This window comes from Carcharhinus amblyrhynchos, chromosome 15 (genome assembly GCF_965287045.1).
Source record: "Carcharhinus amblyrhynchos chromosome 15, sCarAmb.v2.hapA, whole genome shotgun sequence".
Lineage (NCBI taxonomy): Eukaryota > Metazoa > Chordata > Chondrichthyes > Carcharhiniformes > Carcharhinidae > Carcharhinus > Carcharhinus amblyrhynchos.
Genome location: NC_137338.1, coordinates 38,516,088 through 38,535,637, shown reverse-complemented (window position 1 = coordinate 38,535,637; position 19,550 = coordinate 38,516,088). Strand labels below are relative to the sequence as shown.

Below are 19,550 nucleotides of genomic sequence, written 5' to 3'. Positions count from 1 at the left end.
CTTTCGAAGAGTGGTATAAACACTGGGTTGAATAGCCTCCTTCTGCACTGTATGGATTCTAACTGCAAAGTACAACTATTTCCTTGTATTTAATGCCCCATTAAAAATGCAAAAGGTTGTTAGCCTGCAGTGGAAAATTTATTTCTGACCCTTCAAGGAAGCTAAGGAAATTTGGTATGTTCACCAGATGTATCACAGCTTGGTACGGCTCCTGCTCTGACTAAGATCACAATGTAGCCCAGTGCATCATGTAAACCAGCCTCCCATCCATTGACTCTGTCTACACTTCCTGCTGCCTCCAAGCAGCCAGCAGAATTGAGGACCTAACCCACCCTGGATCTACGCTCTCCTGTCTTCCGTCAGAAAAAAAATACAAAAGTCTGAGATCACATCACCAACTGAGTCAAGAATAGCTTTTTCCCTCGATGTGTTTGATTCAGTGCGACTCCTTTACTTTGTTGAATGGATAATCATTACGTGTGATGAAGGAGTTTAGCAAAGCATCCTAGTAGGCTTTTCTGAAGGATAAATTGACAGTCAGAGAAAGATTTGTGCAGGCAATCAAAAACTTCGTTAAAAGATGGGCTTCAAGGAGCAGCCATAAACTATATCATCGTCACCGAGCTAGTTAAAGTTGGAATTTGTTGGTTCTTTTTCCCTGAACTTAGGGAACCTTCCGAAATGAACTTGAATAAGCCATATCAGGAATTTTATATATAGTTCTTTATTCAAGATCTTTGATTCCCTTTGTGCCCAAGAACTAATCAACCTCCTTCTTGATAAGCTCAATAATTGATCATGCATAATTGTCTGGGGTAGAGAATTCCAAAGGTTCACAACTCTTGAACGAAGGAACTGCTCATAACTTCATTGTAGTGTTGATGTAAGCCTATTTGTGACAAACTTTAAATGGCTGACCTTTTTATCCTGTGACTGGCCCCAAATTCTAGACTCCCCATCCAATGGAAACAGCCTCTCGACATCTACCATGCCAAGCCCTCCAAGAATTCTACAAATCAACCAGTGTACATAGACTAAATCTAGTCAATTTCTCCCCCTCATCCCAGGATTCACTCCAATGAACTTTGTTATACCTCCTAGAAGATTCCTTCTGTAATGAGACCAAAGCTGTACTAGGTACACCAGATGTGGTTTCAGCAAAACCTAATATAGTTGTCACAAGACTTCTTTACACTTATGCTAATTTGGATACTGTTGAGGGGAATGATCTCTCTGGGGAAAGAAGCAGCAGCAGCCATGGTTGGTTCTGCTGCAGATGGGAGGGATAAAAAGTGTCAGTCCAATAGTTATAGGGATTCAATTGTAAGGGGAACAGACAAGCACATCTGTGGCTGCAAATGAGACTTCAGGATGGTATGTTGCCTCCCTGGTGCTAGGGTCAAGAATGTCTTGGAGTGGGTATAGGACATTCTGGAGAGGGAGGGTGAACAGCAAGTGGTTGTGGTACATGTCAGTACAAATGACATAGGTTAAAAAAAAGGGGTGGGGTCCTAAAAGCAGAATGGAGGGAGCTAGGAAGAAAGTCAAGAAATTGGACCTCAGAGATAGTGATCTCAGGATTACTACTGGTGCCACATGCTTGTCAGAGTAGAAATGACAGGATATAATGGATAAATACATGGTTGAAGTGATGGTTTCGGGTGAGGGTTTCAGATTCCTGCAGCATTAGGACCAGTTCTGGGGGAGGTGGGACCTGTACAATTTGGGCAAGTTACACCTGGGCAGGACTGGGACTGATGTCCTAGGGGGACTGTTTGCCAGAGTGGTTGGGGAGGGTTTAAACTAATATGCCAGGGGGATGGGAACCTATGTAAGAAGTCAGAGAAGGAGGGAACAAGGACAAAAAAGTAGAAAAGAGAATAAGAGAAGTGATAGGCAGAGAACCAAGGACAAAGTTCAAGCAGGGTTATAGAGAAAAATATTGGGAACAAGGCAAATAATGTTAAAAAAAGTTAAGCTTAAAGGCTCTGCGTACTTACTACACGGAGCATTTACAATAAAGTGGATGAACTAATCATGCCGATAGATGTAAATGGGACTGTGGAGACGTGGCTGCAGGGTGACTAGGGATGGGAATTGAATGTCCCAGGGTATTCAGTATTAAGGAAGGACAGGCATAAAGGAAAAGGTGGTGGAGTGGCACTGCTGGTTAAAGAGGAAATTAACGTAAGTGGGAAAGGATATTGGTTCTGACAACGTGGAGTCTGTATGGGTAGAGTTGAGAAATACCAAGGGGCAAAAATATTAATGGGTGTCATACATAGACCCAAACTGCTGGGATGTTGGGAATGGCATTAAACATAAAATTAGGGATGCATGTGATAAGGGAATATTGATGATCATGGGTGATTTTAATCTGCACATAGATTGGGCAAATCAAATTTGTCACAATGCCGCAGAGGAAGAATTCCTGAAGTGTATAGGGGATGGTTTTCTTGACCAATATGTGGAGGAACCAACGAGAGAGCAGGCCATTTTAGACTGGGTGCTGTGTACTGAGAAGGGAATCATTGCCAATTTAGCTCTACAAGACCCATTGGGCATGAGTGACCATAACACAATAGAATTTTTTATTAAAATGGAGAATGAAGTAGTTGATTCGAAGACTAGGTTGCTGAATCTTAATAAAGGAAACCATAAGGATATGAGGTATGAATTGGCCTTGATAGATTGGGGAGGGTTACTTAAAAGAATGACAGTGGATAGCAAAGGCAAACATTCAAGTAATGCATTGAGGAACTGCAGCAACTGTTTATTTCTGTCTGACACAAAAGCAAAATGGGTAAGCAGACCAATCCATTGGCTTACAAAGGAAATTAGAGTGAGTATCCGATCTAAGGAAGAAGCACACAGATTGGCCAAGAAAAGTAATAAGTCTGAGGGTTGGGAGCAGTTTAGAATTCAGCAAAGAAGGTCCAAGGGATTGATTAAGAAAATACAGTACAAAAGTAAGCTCGCAGGGAACATGAAGACTGACACCAGGAGTTTCTACATGAAGAGAAAGAAGCTGGTGAAGACAAATGTAGGTCCCCTACAGACATAAATGGAAGGATGTATAATAGAGGACAAAGAAATGGCTGAGCAGCTGAATACATACTTTTGTTCTATCTTCACAAAAGAAGAAATGTTGGAGAATGCAAAATTTAGTGAGAGGGAAGAACTGAGGGAGATCAATATTAGTTGAGAAATGGTGCTGGGAAAATTGATGGGATTGAAGGTGGATAAATCCCCAGGGCCTGATAATCTACATCACAGAGTACTTAAGGAAGTGGCTCCAGAAATAGTGGATGCATTGGTGGTCATCTTCCGAGATTCTATAGACTCTGGAACAGTCCCTGCAGATTGAAAGGTAGGTAATGTCACTCCAATATTCAAAAAGGGAGAAAACAGGGAATTATAGACACAGTAAACTTAACATCAGTGGTGAAGAAAATTCTCAAATCAATTATCAAGGACTTTATCGTGGAGCATTTGGAAAACAGGGGCAGGATCAGACAGAGTCAGCATGGATTTATGAAGGAGAAATCATGCTTGACAAATCTGTTGGAATTCTTTGAAGATGTAACTACGGCTGACAAAAAGGAACCAGTTGATGTGGTATATTTGGATTTTCAGAAAGCGTTTGACAAAGTCCTGCACAAGAGGTTATCCTGCCAGATTAAAATGCATGGGATTGGGGGAAGTTGATATGGATAGAAAATTGGTTGGCAAAGAGGAAACAAATTGGCAGGCAGTAATTAGTAGGGTACCAAAGGGAACCCCAGCTATTCACAATATATATTAATGATTTGGATGAGGGAGCAAAATGTGACATTTCAAAGTTTGCAGAAGATACCAAGTTGGGTGGGAGGGTGAACTGTGACGAGGATGCAGAGATCCTTCAGAATAATCTGGACAGGTTGGATAAGCGGGTAGATCAATGGTAGATGCAGTATAAATTGGATAGATGTGAGGTTATTCACTTTGGAAGCAAAAACAAGAAGGCAGATTACTACCTGAATGGCTGTAAATTGGGAGAGGGAAGTGTGCAGCGGACCTGGGTGTCCTTGTGCACCAATCGCTGAAGGGAAGCATGCAGATGCAGCAAGCGGTAAAGAAGGCAAATGGCATGTTGGCCTTCATTGTGAGAGATTTCGAGGACAGGAATAGGGATATGTTGTTGCAATTATACAGGGCCTTGGTGAGGCCACACCGAGAGTATTGTGTGCAGTTTTGGTCTCCTTCTCTGAGGAAGGATGTTCTTGCTCTTGAGGGAGTGCAGCAAAGGTTTACCAGGCTGATTACGGGTATGGTGGGACTGATGTATGAGGAGAGATTGACTAGGTTAGGATTGTTTTTGCTGGAGTTCCAATGAATGAGTGGCAATCTCATCGAGACTTACAAAATTCTAACAGGGCTAGATAGGGTAAATGCAAGGAGGATATTCCCAATGGTGGGTGAGACCAGAACCAGGGGTCATACTCTGAGGATTCAGAGTATCATTTAGGACGGAAGTGAGAAGAGATTTCTTCACCTAAAGAGTGGTGAGCCCATAGAATTCATGACCACAGAAAGTAGTTGGTACCAAAACATTGAACGTATTCAAGAAGTGGCTGGATATTGTACTTGGGGCAAATGGGATCAAAGGTTATGGGGAAAAAGCAGGATTAGGCTATTGAGTTGGATGGTCAGCCATGATCATACCTGTGACTCCAAATCCAAAGCAATGTGGTCGACTTTGAAATGGCCAATACCCTGTGCAGCTGTAGCAGGCTTCCCCACTTTTATACTCCATCTGCCTTGCATCAAAGGCCAACATTCTGTTTGCTTCCTAATTACTTGCTGTACCTGCATGCTAACTTTTTGTGATTCATGTACAAGGATACCCATAACTCCCTGTACTGCAGCATTCTGCAGTCTCTCCATTTAAATAATATTTTGCTTTTCTATTCTTCCTACTAAAATGGACAATCTTATGTGCCATCAGCCAATTTCAACTTATATAACCTACCTATATTCCTTTATAGACATGCTGCTTTCTCCTCATTACTCAATTTCCCACCTATCTTTGAATCATCAGCACATTGGTTACAAAAGATTTGTCCTTTCATCCAAGTCACTCATATAGATTGTAAATAGTTAAGGTCCCAAAACTGATCCCCATGGCATTCCACTAGTTGCAGTTTGCCAGCCTGAAAATGACCTATTTATCCCAACACTTGCCTGTTAGTTAGCCAATCTTCAATCTGGCCAAACGTATATCACTTCCACCACCAGGAGCTGTTATCTTGTGCAGTAACTTGTTATGCGGCAACTTACCGAATGACTTTAGCCACTGCATTTGTTAAACCTCAAAGAACTCCAATAAGTTTGTCAAACATAATTTCTTTTTCATAAAACCATGCTGACTCTGCTTGATTGTATTATGATTTTCTGAATGTCCTGCTACTGCTTCCCTACTAATGAATTATAGCATTTTCCCAATGATAAATGTTAGACTATTGTAGATAGCGGCATATAAGTTGACCTGACTGATAAAACAGGCCATTTCTTCTGTGCCTCAAATTGTGCTTTTGCACATGCTTCATAGAATCATACAGTGCAGAAGGAGGCCATTCAGCCCATCGAGTCTGCACCAACCACAATCCCACCCAGGCTCTATCCCCATAATCCATACATTTACCCCAGTGTCAGGACAATTTAGCCTGGCCAATCCACTTGGCCCACACGTCTTTGGACAGTGCAAGGAAAGCCAGGCAGACAGGGGGATAACTCCACATAGTCAGTGACCCAAGCTGGGAATTGAATCTGGGTCCCCGGCGCTGTGAGGCAGCAGTGCTAACCATCATGTTTGAGTATATAAAGTATTCTCAGCAACAAAATGTGTTAATAATCAATCTCAATTTTCCACTCCATAAATGTCCATTTTTGCATATACTTATCATAAGCCAATTCATGGGACCAATCAGGGAATACGGACCACACTAAGAAGATTTACAGGAGTTTAAGACATGCTGAAACAGGGCAGACCATATGTGGCATAGAATAGAAATGAAGTATGAGGCTGTTTTCAATGTAAAAATCATAACATTTGCTAACTCAGCACTTAACTGCAAGGGAATTCATTATTAGTGAAAAACTGGTACAAGAATAGAAGCAGAAGAAATCTGCCTTGCAGGAGATGCCCGAGATCGAATGTGTCCTCAGAACAGGGAACAATGTCTGGCATGAGCTTGAGAAACGTGGATCAGAATACATCCTTGAAAATCATTGGAATGGTAACATCGTCAACAGGAATGCAATATCTATATACATACTTAACTGGGCCAAATAATTCCAGAGTCCAACAACAATTTCAGACCAGCTGTAAGTTGTTGTGGCTGTTTTATCGAAATGTTATGGCAGAAAATCAAGACTGCTCAGAGACTGCCAAAAGACTTCAATGCCAAAATGGCCATTTCCAGCAATTTGTCAGACAGTGGTTTAAGAGGTGCTTTGAAGAAATAATACCCACATTGCAGTTATACCAAGGGATCTACTAGCCATCGTTCAACCTTTGGATGCATGGCATGCCTGAAGAAGATATTCAAGGATCTTGTCGGTACTGAATGGAATAGGTGGTTGGTTGATGGAGAAACAAAACCTCCACAAAGAATGGAAATGTGTATACTATCCTATTGGATATTTTGTGCATAATTGTCATATTGTGGGATGCTATTAATGCACTAGATTCTGAAAGCACCACGTGATCCAGAATGAGATCTTTACAATGAAACTAAAGCCATAATGACTCTGAAGGATGTTGAAGACAATGGGGGTGATCTTACCATTGTGCTCCACTGATTGATGGGTGGGATGAGCCAGTAAGATTACAAGAGAACTGAGAAATCAGGTTCGCATCCGATTGTGATTTTTCCAAGTACCTTTTACTATATGCCAGATGGTAGATTTTAATATTTCTATACTTCAATCTTTTGGGAATGAAATCCAAAAAAGGTCGAAGAGTTATTCCCATTGTTTAAAACTACTTTCCAGACATTCTCTCAAATCAGATACCAATTGATAACAAATTCAAGGTCGCCACACCAAACATTTCTGAAATATGCACAAACATTTGTCCAGATGTGTATTAAAAATAATGTCGGGGCTATCATGATTCAACAAGGGTACCTTGCAGGGGACTTGGCATTCAAATATGAGAAGGGCTGAAATTCCAGTAAGTGCCCACCAAATACTCATGAAGTATGGCAGAAAAGTTAAAGTTTCTCTATTTAAGTGTGAGTAATTTTTTAAATGTGTGCCAAGTCTTAATTACACTCAAACAACATTTTTGGTACTGAACACCAACCTTTATAGTACATTTATAAATATAATTTATTTGTTATTCTACATTTTGATTGTACGGTACTTTAAAGAGAGGTGCATATTGTGGTTTCTTTGCATTAATGAACATTGTCTGCTTTATATTTTGTTTATACGTGCAAGTGCTCAATCAAGCTTGCAATTTGCTGTTCCATCGCAGACCGCAATGTCAAGCAATGTATTAGGTAAGAATTGAGCTCAGTAAAATACTTGCTGCTTAGCATGTCCTGAACATGTCTCAAATTCATAATTAAGTCACTTTTGAAGCGGATTTTAATCAAATGCCGCAGCCAATTTGCTATAGTGAGGTGGGTAGAATATAAAAGTAAGGAGGTCTTGCTGCAACTGTACAGTGTACTGGTGAGGCTGCAACTGGAGTACTGTGTGCAGTTTTGGTCGTCACATTTGCAGAAGGATATATTGGCCTTGGAGGGAGTGCAGAGAAGGTTCACTAGGCTGATACTGGAGATGAGGGGGTTAGCCTATGAGGAGAGATTAAATAGATTGGGTCCGTACTCGTTGGAGCTTAGAAGGCTGAGGGGGGATCTTATAGAGACATACAAGATAATGAAGGGGACAGATAGGGTACAGGTAGAGAGATTCTTCCTGCTTAGAAAGGATAACGTCTGTGGTAGGTAAAATGTTAGAATCTGTCATTAAGGAGGAAATTGCAAGGCATCTTGAAGGGAATTGCTTGATAGAGCAGACGCAGCACGGTTTCATTAAAGGGAAGTTGTGTCTGACAAATTTACTGGAGTTCTATGAGGATGTGTCTAGGGCGGTCGATAGAGGAGAGCCGGCGGATGTGGTCTTTCTGGATTTTCAGAAGGCGTTTGACAAAGTACTTCATAAGAGGTTATTGCAGAAGGTCAGGGGACTTGGAGTTGGGGGTAGGGTGTTAGCGTGGATAGAGGGTTGATTGTCAAATAGGAGGCAGAGAGTGGGGGTCAATGGGTGCTATTCGGATTGGCGGTTGGTGACTAGTGGAGTGCCCCAGGGGTCGGTGCTGGGGCCTCAGCTTTTTACCATTTATATAGATGATCTGGAGGAGGGAACCGAGTGTAGGGTGTCAAAATTTGCGGATGACACCAAGATTGGGGGAACGGCAAATTGTGCGGAGGGTGTGGAGAGTCTGCAGAAGGATTTAGATAGGCTGGGCGAATGGGCCAGGAAATGGCAAATGGAATTTAATGTTGGCAAGTGTGAGGTGGTCCACTTTGGTAGGAAGAATGGTAGGAAGGACTATTACTTACGTGGCGAAAAACTGCAGCAGGCGACGGTGCAGAGGGACCTCGGGGTCCTTGTGCATGAGTCGCAAAAACCCAGCCTGCAGGTGCAGCAGGTGGTCAGGAAGGCGAATGGGATGCTGGCCTTCATAGCGAAGGGGATTGAATATAAAAGTAGGGAGGTCTTGCTGCAGCTGTATAGGGCATTGGTGAGGCCGCAGCTGGAGTACTGTGTGCAGTTTTGGGCGCCGCACCTGCGCAAAGATATTTTGGCCTTGGAGGGAGTGCAGAGGAGGTTTACTAGGCTGATACCGGAGTTGAGGGGGTTGAGCTATGAGGAGAGGCTGAATAAACTAGGCTTGTACTCGTTGGAGTTTAGAAGAATGAGGGGAGATCTCATTGAGACGTATAAGATGATGAATGGGATGGATAGGATAGAGGTGGAGAGACTCTTCCCGCTCAAAAAAGACAGTAGGACTAGGGGGCATAGCCTCAAGATAAAGGGGGGGCGTTTTAGAACGGAGTTGAGGAGGAACTTCTTCACTCAAAGGGTGGTGAATCTCTGGAATTCTCTGCCCGTTGAAGTGGTGGAGGCTGCCTCGCTAAATATTTTCAAGAAGCGGGTTGATGGGTTTTTGATAAGAGAGGGGATTAAGGGTTATGGGGAGAGGGCGGGAAAGTGGAACTGAGCCACGACAGATCAGCCATGATCTTATTGAATGGCGGGGCAGGCTCGAAGGGCCAGATGGCCTACTCCTGCTCCTATTTCTTATGTTCTTATGTTCTTATGATAGCAGGACTAGAGGCACAGCCTCAAAATAAGGGGGGGGGCAGTTTCGATCAGAGTTGAGGAGGAACTTCTTCACTCAAAGGGTAGTGAGTCTCTGCCCATTGAAGTGGTGGAGGCTACCTCGCTGAATATATTTAAGTCGTGGGTAGATAGGTTTCTGATAGACAAGGGAATTAAGGGTTATGGGGAGAGAGCAGGAAAGTGGAACTGATCCACTTCAGATCACCCATGATCTTACTGAAAGGTGGGGCAGGCTTGAAGAGCTAGATGGCCTACTCCTGCTCCTATTTCTTACGTTCTTATGTTCTTGTGAGACGAATGACCGGTGAACCATTATTAGGTAGTGTCGATTGGGGGGGAAGAGTAACATAAGCAATGATATTAGTGGAAATCCATGCTCTTTGGTTAATGTCATGGCATCCTCTATATGCATCTGAAAAGGCATGTAGGGATTCAATTTAGTTTACTTTTTCGTCAACTACATCTGACATACTGCAGCAGTTTCCCAGTGTTGGGTTGTGCCATGAAACGATTAAGCCCTGCTCAAATCCTGGAGCTGGGAGTAAACCTCAGTCAGATGCATCAGCGCTACCAATTGTGCCAAATCCACGCTAACAGCAACAAAGGCATAATAACTATGGAGGCGGGAGAGCATTCAAGCCCACCCAGATCATCCTTCCTTAGAAACGTGGGATTCCCCCATCAGTGACAGTGATGGAATTTTGCTGTGTTAACCACATCGGTGTACTAACCTACTGTTTCGCCGAATAATTCATTGCTTTGGCGTGTTTCTTCCCAGGTGCTATTAAAAAGTATATATTTAAAATATACAAACAAGTCATTTCGTCTAATGGGTATTTCGATCACCCTTTCTTTGACTAGTACTGGATGTGCGATTAAGGGGCATTTATTTTCATCTTTCTTTGCTGTATGGAGTCTGGGCTGCAACGATTGTCACACCTAGGAACAATGTGATTTTCAAGAGGTTTTTTTTAAAAGCAAGGTTTACAGGCGTTATCAGTTTGATCCGCAGGAAACGTTAAGCTCGGTCGTGGCTAATCCCTTCTCGCACTATAGATTTGTCCATGCATTAAGTGATGGCTTTTAGAAAAATTGCCGGAAGCTGCCTGATTTTTTTTCAGAAAAACCGGGAATTCAATCGAGGCAGGAATCGCTGCTATTGAATTAAAACGCCAGGAACAACAGATTCTGCTCAAGGTAAGTATCATGTTCAGCATTTCAATCAATAAACTAAAATAGAATGTCAATCCATGTAAGCATTTGTCAACGTTCTTGTTATTGATGTTTCAAAAGTGCCCGATAACATGCTGCAAATCTGGATTTCACTAATCTGAGGTTGCTTAGCGAAAGGAGTACATTGGTGATATTTCATCTGGTTTGTATTTTTTTTCAGCTGGCTTTCGGTGTAGGTCAACCCGGCACATCTCCATCTGAGATGCTACAGCAGAAAAAGAACAGGGATGCATCTGATCATTTTAAACGGTAATTCACACTACCATTCATTTTGATTCACTATTAAGTCCTTTCCAAACCTTTTTTTTGCACTCTACTGAGAAATCAATGACAAATATAAGAAAAAAATGTTGGGTTCTTGGCTCTTGTTAGAATCATCTATTTCACTAACTCCGCTGGCGTACATTTTTTTAGTTTGGGTATATTTCGCATAAGTTTTCTTTAACTTTTTTTTAACAGCTTGGTAGACCATCCACTTGGTTCCTTATGATTTTTTTTCTTCTTGATCGTTTCTTTTCGGGATCTAGAACAAAATTCTCCCATCCATTCATGGTCTTGTTATATCCAAGGGCCGGGCAGCACTCCGGAAGCTTGTGCTAACAAATAAACCTGTTGGACTTTAACCTGGTGTTGTGAGACTTCTTACTGTGTTTACCCCAGTCCAACGCCGGCATCTCCACATCACGGGTTCATTTGTAACATCAACCAATAGCGCTTGCGGTTGAGAATATGATTCTCCTCGGTCGCCCAAGTTTACATGATTGAGATGCACCGCTGGACCCTGGCGTTTCCTGGGAATGGCTTCCAGCCGGCAGTCCACACCATAAACATTTTGACCTCAAGAGGCAACAGCAAAAGAAAATTCAGTCACTGTTCCTGCTTCTCTATAGACCCTAATGGTCAGTACAGACTCCTGACACATGTTAGCCTTTAGAGGGAGGAGTATAGAGTATAAGGGCTGGAGTCTAATGTTGCAGTTGTACAGAACGTTGGTTAGGTCGCATTTGGAGTACTGCGTACAGTTCTGGTCGCCTTACTACCGAAAGGACGTGGAGATTCTGGAGAGAGTGCAGAGGAGGTTTACCAGGATGTTGCCTGGTATGGAAGAACTGGGTTATGAGGAAAGATTGAGCAAGCTGGGGCTGTTTTCCCTTGAAAGACGGCGACTGAGGGGGGATCTAATAGAGATATATAAGATTATGAAGGGTATAAATAGAGTAAACAGAGGTAAACTATTTCCTATGATAGAGACACACAGTACGAGGGGCCACGGGCTTAAGGTGAGGGGGGAGAGGTATAACACGGATATTAGAGGGAGGTTTTTCACACAGAGGGTAGTGGGGGTATGGAATGCTCTGCCAAGTAAGGTGGTGGAGGCAGACACGCTGGAGTTGTTTAAGAGTTACTTAGACAGGCACATGAGTGGGTTGGAGATGGGAGGATATAGGAGATTGTTTTAAATAAGGTTCATTAGCATTAGGACGTCCCTGGTAATGTGTAAGGATGTGGTATGATAATAATGTTTTTCTCTTTTAATTCACAGGTTTTAAGTCGGTCCGCCTTGTTGTCCAACGAGGGGCATACATGTGATGGGTTGTACAAGGGCTGCTCTTGAATGCTCGAGAGTGGCCTAGTGCTTCATGTCGTTAGTGTACGCTTAAACTGGACCAGATGCTGAGCAACACGACAGCTCAGTGACTATCACTGTTTGCTGTGCAGACACGTGGATTTGGGCCAGTGTCTGTGGGAGTTTGCGCATTCTCCCCGTGCTTGCGTGGGTTTTCTCCGGGTGCTGCGGTTTCCTCCCACACCCCAAAGATGTTCTTTTAGGCTGATTGGAAGTAATAAATTGTCCCTAAATTAGTTTCCCTCAATGTGGAATGCCATAAAACAATAGATAAGGGTCATGGGTGGAGGGGGAACTGGAAATGTTAAAATGGTGGTGCGGGCTTGTTGGGCCGAAGGGCCCGTTTCCCGGGCTGTTTTCGTTCTTTGTTCTTTGTTCTGACCCTGTACAGAGTGATGGTCAGTACAGATTCCTGACCCTGTACAGAGTGATGGTCAGTACAGACTCCTGACCCTGTACAGAGTGATGGTCAATACAGACTCCTGACCCTGTACAGAGTGATGGTCAGTACAGATCCTGACCCTGTACAGAGTGATGGTCAGTACAGATTCCTGACCCTGTACAGAGTGATGGTCAGTACAGACTCCTGACCCTGTACAGAGTGATGGTCAATACAGACTCCTGACCCTGTACAGAGTGATGGTCAGTATAGACTCCTGGCCCTGTACAGAGTGATGGTCAGTATAGACTCCTGACCCTGTACAGAGTGATGGTCAGTATAGACTCCTGACCCTGTACAGAGTGATGGTCAATACAGACTCCTGACCCTGTACAGAGTGATGGTCAGTATAGACTCCTGACCCTGTACAGAGTGATGGTCAATACAGACTCCTGACCCTGTACAGAGTGATGGTCAGTATAGACTCCTGACCCTGTACAGAGTGATGGTCAGTACAGATCCTGACCCTGTACAGAGTGATGGTCAGTACAGACTCCTGACCCTGTACAGAGTGATGGTCAGTACAGACTCCTGACCCTGTACAGAGTGATGGTCAGTACAGATTCCTGACCCTGTACAGAGTGATGGTCAGTACAGACTCCTGACCCTGTACAGAGTGATGGTCAGTACAGACTCCTGACCCTGTACAGAGTGATGGTCAGTACAGACTCCTGACCCTGTACAGAGTGATGGTCAGTACAGATCCTGACCCTGTACAGAGTGATGGTCAGTACAGATCCTGACCCTGTACAGAGTGATGGTCAGTACAGACTCCTGACCCTGTACAGAGTGATGGTCAGTACAGACTCCTGACCCTGTACAGAGTGATGGTCAGTACAGATCCTGTCCCTGTACAGAGTGATGGTCAGTACAGACTCCTGACCCTGTACAGAGTGATGGTCAGTATAGACTCCTGACCCTGTACAGAGTGATGGTCAGTATAGACTCCTGATCCTGTACAGAGTGATGGTCAGTATAGACTCCTGACCCTGTACAGAGTGATGGTCAGTACAGACTCCTGACCCTGTACAGAGTGATGGTCAGTACAGACTCCTGACCCTGTACAGAGTGATGGTCAGTACAGATCCTGACCCTGTACAGAGTGATGGTCAGTATAGACTCCTGACCCTGTACAGAGTGATGGTCAGTACAGACTCCTGACCCTGTACAGAGTGATGGTCAGTACAGACTCCTGACCCTGTACAGAGTGATGGTCAGTACAGACTCCTGACCCTGTACAGAGTGATGGTCAGTACAGACTCCTGACCCTGTACAGAGTGATGGTCAGTACAGACCCCTGACCTTGTACAGAGTGATGGTCAGTACAGATCCTGACCCTGTGCAGAGTGATGGTCAGTATAGACTCCTGACCCTGTACAGAGTGATGGTCAGTATAGACTCCTGACCCTGTACAGAGTGATGGTCAGTATAGACTCCTGACCCTGTACAGAGTGATGGTCAGTACAGACTCCTGACCGTGTACAGAGTGATGGTCAGTACAGATTCCTGACCCTGTGCAGAGTGATGGTCAGTATAGACTCCTGACCCTGTACAGAGTGATGGTCAATACAGACTCCCGACGCTGTACAGAGTGATGGTCAGTACAGACTCCAGACCCTGTGCAGAGTGATGGTCAGTACAGACTCCTGACCCTGTACAGAGTGATGGTCAGTACAGACTCCTGACCCTGTACAGAGTGATGGTCAGTACAGATCCTGACCCTGTACAGAGTGATGGTCAGTACAGATTCCTGACCCTGTGCAGAGTGATGGTCAGTATAGACTCCTGACCCTGTACAGTGTGATGGTCAGTACAGACTCCAGACCCTGTACAGAGTGATGGTCAGTACAGACTCCAGACCCTGTGCAGAGTGATGGTCAGTACAGATTCATGACCCTGTGCAGAGTGATGGTCAGTACAGACTCCTGATTCTGTATAGAGTGATGGTCAGTACAGACTCCTGATCCTGTACAGAGCGATGGTCAATACAGAGTCCTGATCTTATACAGGGTGATGGTCAATACAGTCAAATCTCAATATGTTCGATTTAATATCTTCAGTATTTTGAGGGAATCTTTATTGGCTCTGATGATCTGTACAGACACCTTTTTTTTCATTCATTTGTGGGACATGGTGTCACTGGCTGGCTTGCATTTGTTGCCCATTCCTAGTTGCCCTTGAAAAGGTGGAGGTGAGTTGCCTTCTTGAATTGCTGCAGTCCATTTGCTGTGGGTTGCTCTACAATGCCGTTAGGGAGAGAGTTCCTGGATTTTGACCCAGCGACTGTGAAGGAATGGTGATATATTTCTAACTCAGAATGGTGACTGGTTTGGAGGGGAACTTGTGAGTGATGGTGCTGCTTTGTCTTGGATGGTGTTGAACTTCTTGAATATTATTGGAGCAGAACCCATCCAGGCAAGTGGGGGGTATTGCATCACACTCCTGACTTGTGCCTTGAAGATGGTGGGTCAGTTTTGGGGAGTCAGGAGATGAATTACTCGCCACAGTATTCCGAGCCTCTGACCTGCTCTTGTAGCCATTGTCTTTTTGTAACGAGTCCAGTTGAGTTTCTGGTCAATGGCAAACCCAAGGTGGGTGACAGTGGGGGATTCAGTGGTGGTATCACCATTCAATGTCAAGGTATAGACCTGTATAGACTGATCTGGTATAGACTCTGATGGTCAGTACAGATGGTTATAGAATGAAAACAGAATTGGGTCCAACAGCTACAGCCACCATCTGTTCACATCTAGGCTTCTAGATGAAGAATGTAGAGAGTTGGGCAATGTTCATTTTTATTTTTTATTTACTTGTTAGTCACAATTAGGCTTTTATTAACACTGCAATGAAGTTACTATAAAAATCCCTTAGTCGCCACACTCTGGCACCTGTTTGGCGTTTAACAGGATTTCAGCAATGCAGCTCCAGAAAAAATGAGGTAACCAAGAATAAATGAAAACAATTTGCCAAAATAATGTTAATGAAGACTTTACAATTAAATAAGAGGATATGATGATAAAGTTAGATTAAACGATGGAACATAAACACCAACAGCACTTGGGCCGAATGGCCCTCTTTCTGTGCTTAAATTCTATGTATAATTCCATGTGAATTTACCAAGGCATTGTTTGAAAAGCTAGTTTTAGTAAAATTAATTTGAGGAATTGTAGTGAATTTAGTAATGTCCTTTCTTCTGCCGTTACATCCACGTCTGAAATTTTCTGTTTGTACTTTTATACTTGTATAATCTCTATCTGTGTTTTTAATGGCTCCCTGCTGATTACTTCATTTCTTTCTCAGTGGTTTTGCTTGCTGCTCTGCCTGGTTCTGCTCCTTGGGCTTGTTCTCGCTCCTGTCCTCCAGTCTGTAGCTGTACTCAGGAACGGAGCTGTGCTGTTCTCTGTGATCGAGCCGGACTCGCCCAAGTCCTCAGAGATTTCCCCTGGGAGGCGTCCGCCATCAACTTAGAGAAAAACAACATCAGATTTCTGTCAGAGAAAGCTTTCGGTACTCTCCCGGCCCTCCGGTTTTTATCCTTAAATCACAACAACATCTCCTTCATCACCCCCGGCGCCTTTAAAGGGCTGCCCCACTTGACCGAGCTCAAACTGGGACACAACGAATACATTCGATACCTGCACACCAGAACTTTCACTGGCCTCAGACGTCTCCAGACACTCGACTTGTCCAACTGCAACCTGTTTACTATGCCAGACCGGATCTTTATAGCAGTCCCCTCTCTGCAGGAGCTGGCATTGTGGCAGAACAACTTCAGGAGGATCCCTGAAGCTGTGAGAGGGGCGGAGAATCTCAGCCGTCTGTATTTGGAGCGGAACAGGATTGAAGCAGTGGCTTTTAACTCTTTGCAAGGGCTGGGCAAACTGAAATATTTAAATCTGCAGGACAACAGGATTGCGGTAATCCAGGACAATGGGTTCAAAGACTGCGGGAAATTGGAATATCTCTATCTCAATGATAATCTTCTGAGCAATCTTCCCGAGTTTGCCTTCAAAGGGCTCAGACTCCTGAAGATGTTGAATCTGGGAGGTAACACTCTGGTGAATGTGTCCAGTACCTGGTTCAGTGAGTTAGGGGAGCTGGAAGTTCTCTACCTCGATAGAAACGCCATCAGTTACATCGACGAAGGGGCTTTTGAAAACCTGACCAGTTTAATCTCTCTGCATCTGAACAGCAATAACCTGACCTCACTGCCATTTTCCGTTTTCCAGCCCGTGTACTTCATAGGCAGACTGTACGTCTTCAGGAACCCTTGGGAGTGTGACTGTAGGATGGAGTGGTTGAAGGAATGGATGGACAACTACAAACTGGTCAGAGACATCCCGTGTGCCTCCCCGCCTTCAGTGGCTGGTATGGACCTGAGTGAAGTGCTCTTCAAATCTGCAGAGGGTGTCTGTCTGGATCCGGTGGAACAGAACGAGACAGTTTACACCCCCACCCCGACTGTGTGGCTGCGGTCCACTACCGAGAGTAGGTTCAGCAGTCTTATCTCGAAATTACTTTTCCCACAACTGTACGAGGATACCGAGAACAGCACCGAAATATTCCGGAATGTGTCTGACCAGGACCCTTTCAACCAGGCGTCTGCAGCAGCTCATGTGGAAATGTATCCAATAACACACATCATCACCTTGTCTTTACAGCCTTTCTACTTTTATTTTACAATATATGAGAGCCTTCTTGCATTTCACTGAAAGCGCATGGGGACAGGGTCAGGCGGAATCCAATGCACTTGGCGTCTTTTTTTTAAAGAAAATGCACCATAAGGAAAGTTGAATTTGAACTTAGACAAGAGAGCTTGTATTTGTTTGAAGAGCGGGATGTTTTTCTCCGTTGCACAACTATCAGAATCATCCTGGGATTTATCCCGACGACAAATCCCTGCGATCATTCTGACCCAAGCTTGTTGGGTTAAAAGTTAAATTGATGTTTTACATGTAAAGCGGTGATTTTGAGTCACATGTTGCATTTTGAAATTTCCCAACTTTTTTTTAACAAGATCCATAGTTGACGAAGGAACGACAGAATGCAGAATTAGGCGAGTTTACTTCTGTAACTATTGAAGATTTTATTATATTTTGTAATTTATTAATAACAGGGTATAATCTACCTGTGAATGTTGTTTTGTAACGCATACATTATAAGTGTATCTTTAAGAATTAATTTAAGTGAATTTATTGAGGAAACGAGTCTCTCAAAATAAAGTATAGTTGATATAGGCGGCATATTGGCCATAATAACTATTTTATCCTTGACGCCAAGATTTTTGATTTCATCTGTTATCAGTGGTAATCAGGGAAGATTGCAGCTATCGCGTATGGCGTTGGAAGCCTGCTTTACTATCCAGAAGCAACACGTGCAATATTTATGGTGTTTAGGTTGAAGTGGTGAGAAACTTTCGTTTGCTCTAACCAAATAAAATGACAGTTTACATAAAATTAAAAAAGAAAATGCTGAAATTAGCCTTCTATTGAGACAGGTGTTTTTACCAAGTGTCATCATACATTGCCTACAACTTGCTTGAAGGATGATTCATTAATATTATGCGACGGCAGAAGATTTTATGGTTCTATAGTTTTGGTTTTCATATTGATGAGTGTTCCTTTGTATTAAGCGTGTTGAGACAACGTCTTAAATGAGATAGGCGTGCAAAAGGAATTCTAGAGATTCAGACCTAGACTCTTAAATAGTCACCAACAGTCGGATGAAGGAAATACACGAGGTCAAAATCGGACAAATGAAAGCTTTGAGAGAGTTGTAGGACTGGAGGTTAGAGAGATGATGAGGAGAAAGACCTTAGCACGATTTAAACACAAGATGAGAATTTTAAATTTGAGGCGTTGCTACTACTGGGAGTCAATGTAGATCAGTGAGTACAAAGTGGTGGGTGAACTGGACATGCTGAGTAAGGTCAGAGGTAGCGGTGTTCGAGGTGAGCTGAGGTTTGCGGAGGGTGGAAGATTGGCAGCCAGCAGGAAGAACTATGGAAACCACAGATGAGGTTTGGAGCAGCAATTAGGCTAAAACAGAATTGGAAATGAGCAATATTATGTTTGTGTGTGTGTGTGTGTGTGTGCGGGGCGGGAAGGGGAGGGGAGGTGGAATAGACGGTGGATGTAGGTGCTCCTGGTCATGGAGAGGATTTGGGTTCAGAAGTACTGCTGGGAGACAAATATTACACCACAGTTGTGACCAGACTAGATTACATAGGCATTACGAGCAGAAGTCGGCAAATTCAATCCTTCGAGCCTGCTCCACAATTCAATCAGATCATGGCCACTCTCTCCCTGGTCTCAAATTCACATATCCCCCATCCCTTTTTTATTAGAAATTTTCTATTGCTTGAAACCATTCAATGATTCCGACGCCAACGTGCTATGGGGCAGCGAGTTCCACAAATTCACCACCCTCTGCGAGAAGCAGTTCCTCCTCATCTCACTTTTAAATTTACCACTTCTCAATTTATGCCTGTGACCTCTTGAGAGAGATTGCCTCAGATTAGCTTCAGCCAGTAATGGTTAGCAAGAGGGGTGGTACTTGTGGCTGGGAATGGATTTTTAGGACTGGGGCTAAAGACAACAGCTTCAATGTTCCCCATGTTGAAGAAATTTCTGCTGATTTTACTGTTGGATGTTAGCCCATCAGTGTACAAACACAATTGGCCATAGAATCTCTACAGTACAGAAGGACGTCATTCAGCCTATGGTGTCTGCAGTGACACTCTGAAAGAGCATCCTACTTAGGCATTCTCCTCCACCCTATCTAACCCCATGCATATACCATGGCCCAGCCACCTAATCTGCAATTCCTTTGAAGTGTGGGAGTAAACCAGAG

The 19,550-nt window shown here is 43.6% G+C and overlaps 1 protein-coding gene across 1 annotated transcript; it reads left to right on the top strand.

The window, feature by feature from the left end:
* The first annotated feature begins 10,522 nt into the window (after window positions 1-10,522).
* Window positions 10,523-17,493, top strand: nyx (nyctalopin). The gene is made up of 3 exons (XM_080203275.1): window positions 10,523-10,596; window positions 10,793-10,881; window positions 15,999-17,493. Exons 2-3 carry the CDS (start codon window positions 10,860-10,862, stop codon window positions 17,408-17,410), a joined length of 1,434 nt encoding a protein of 477 aa, XP_080059401.1. The 5' UTR covers window positions 10,523-10,596; window positions 10,793-10,859; the 3' UTR covers window positions 17,411-17,493.
* Window positions 17,494-19,550: the final 2,057 nt, after the last annotated feature.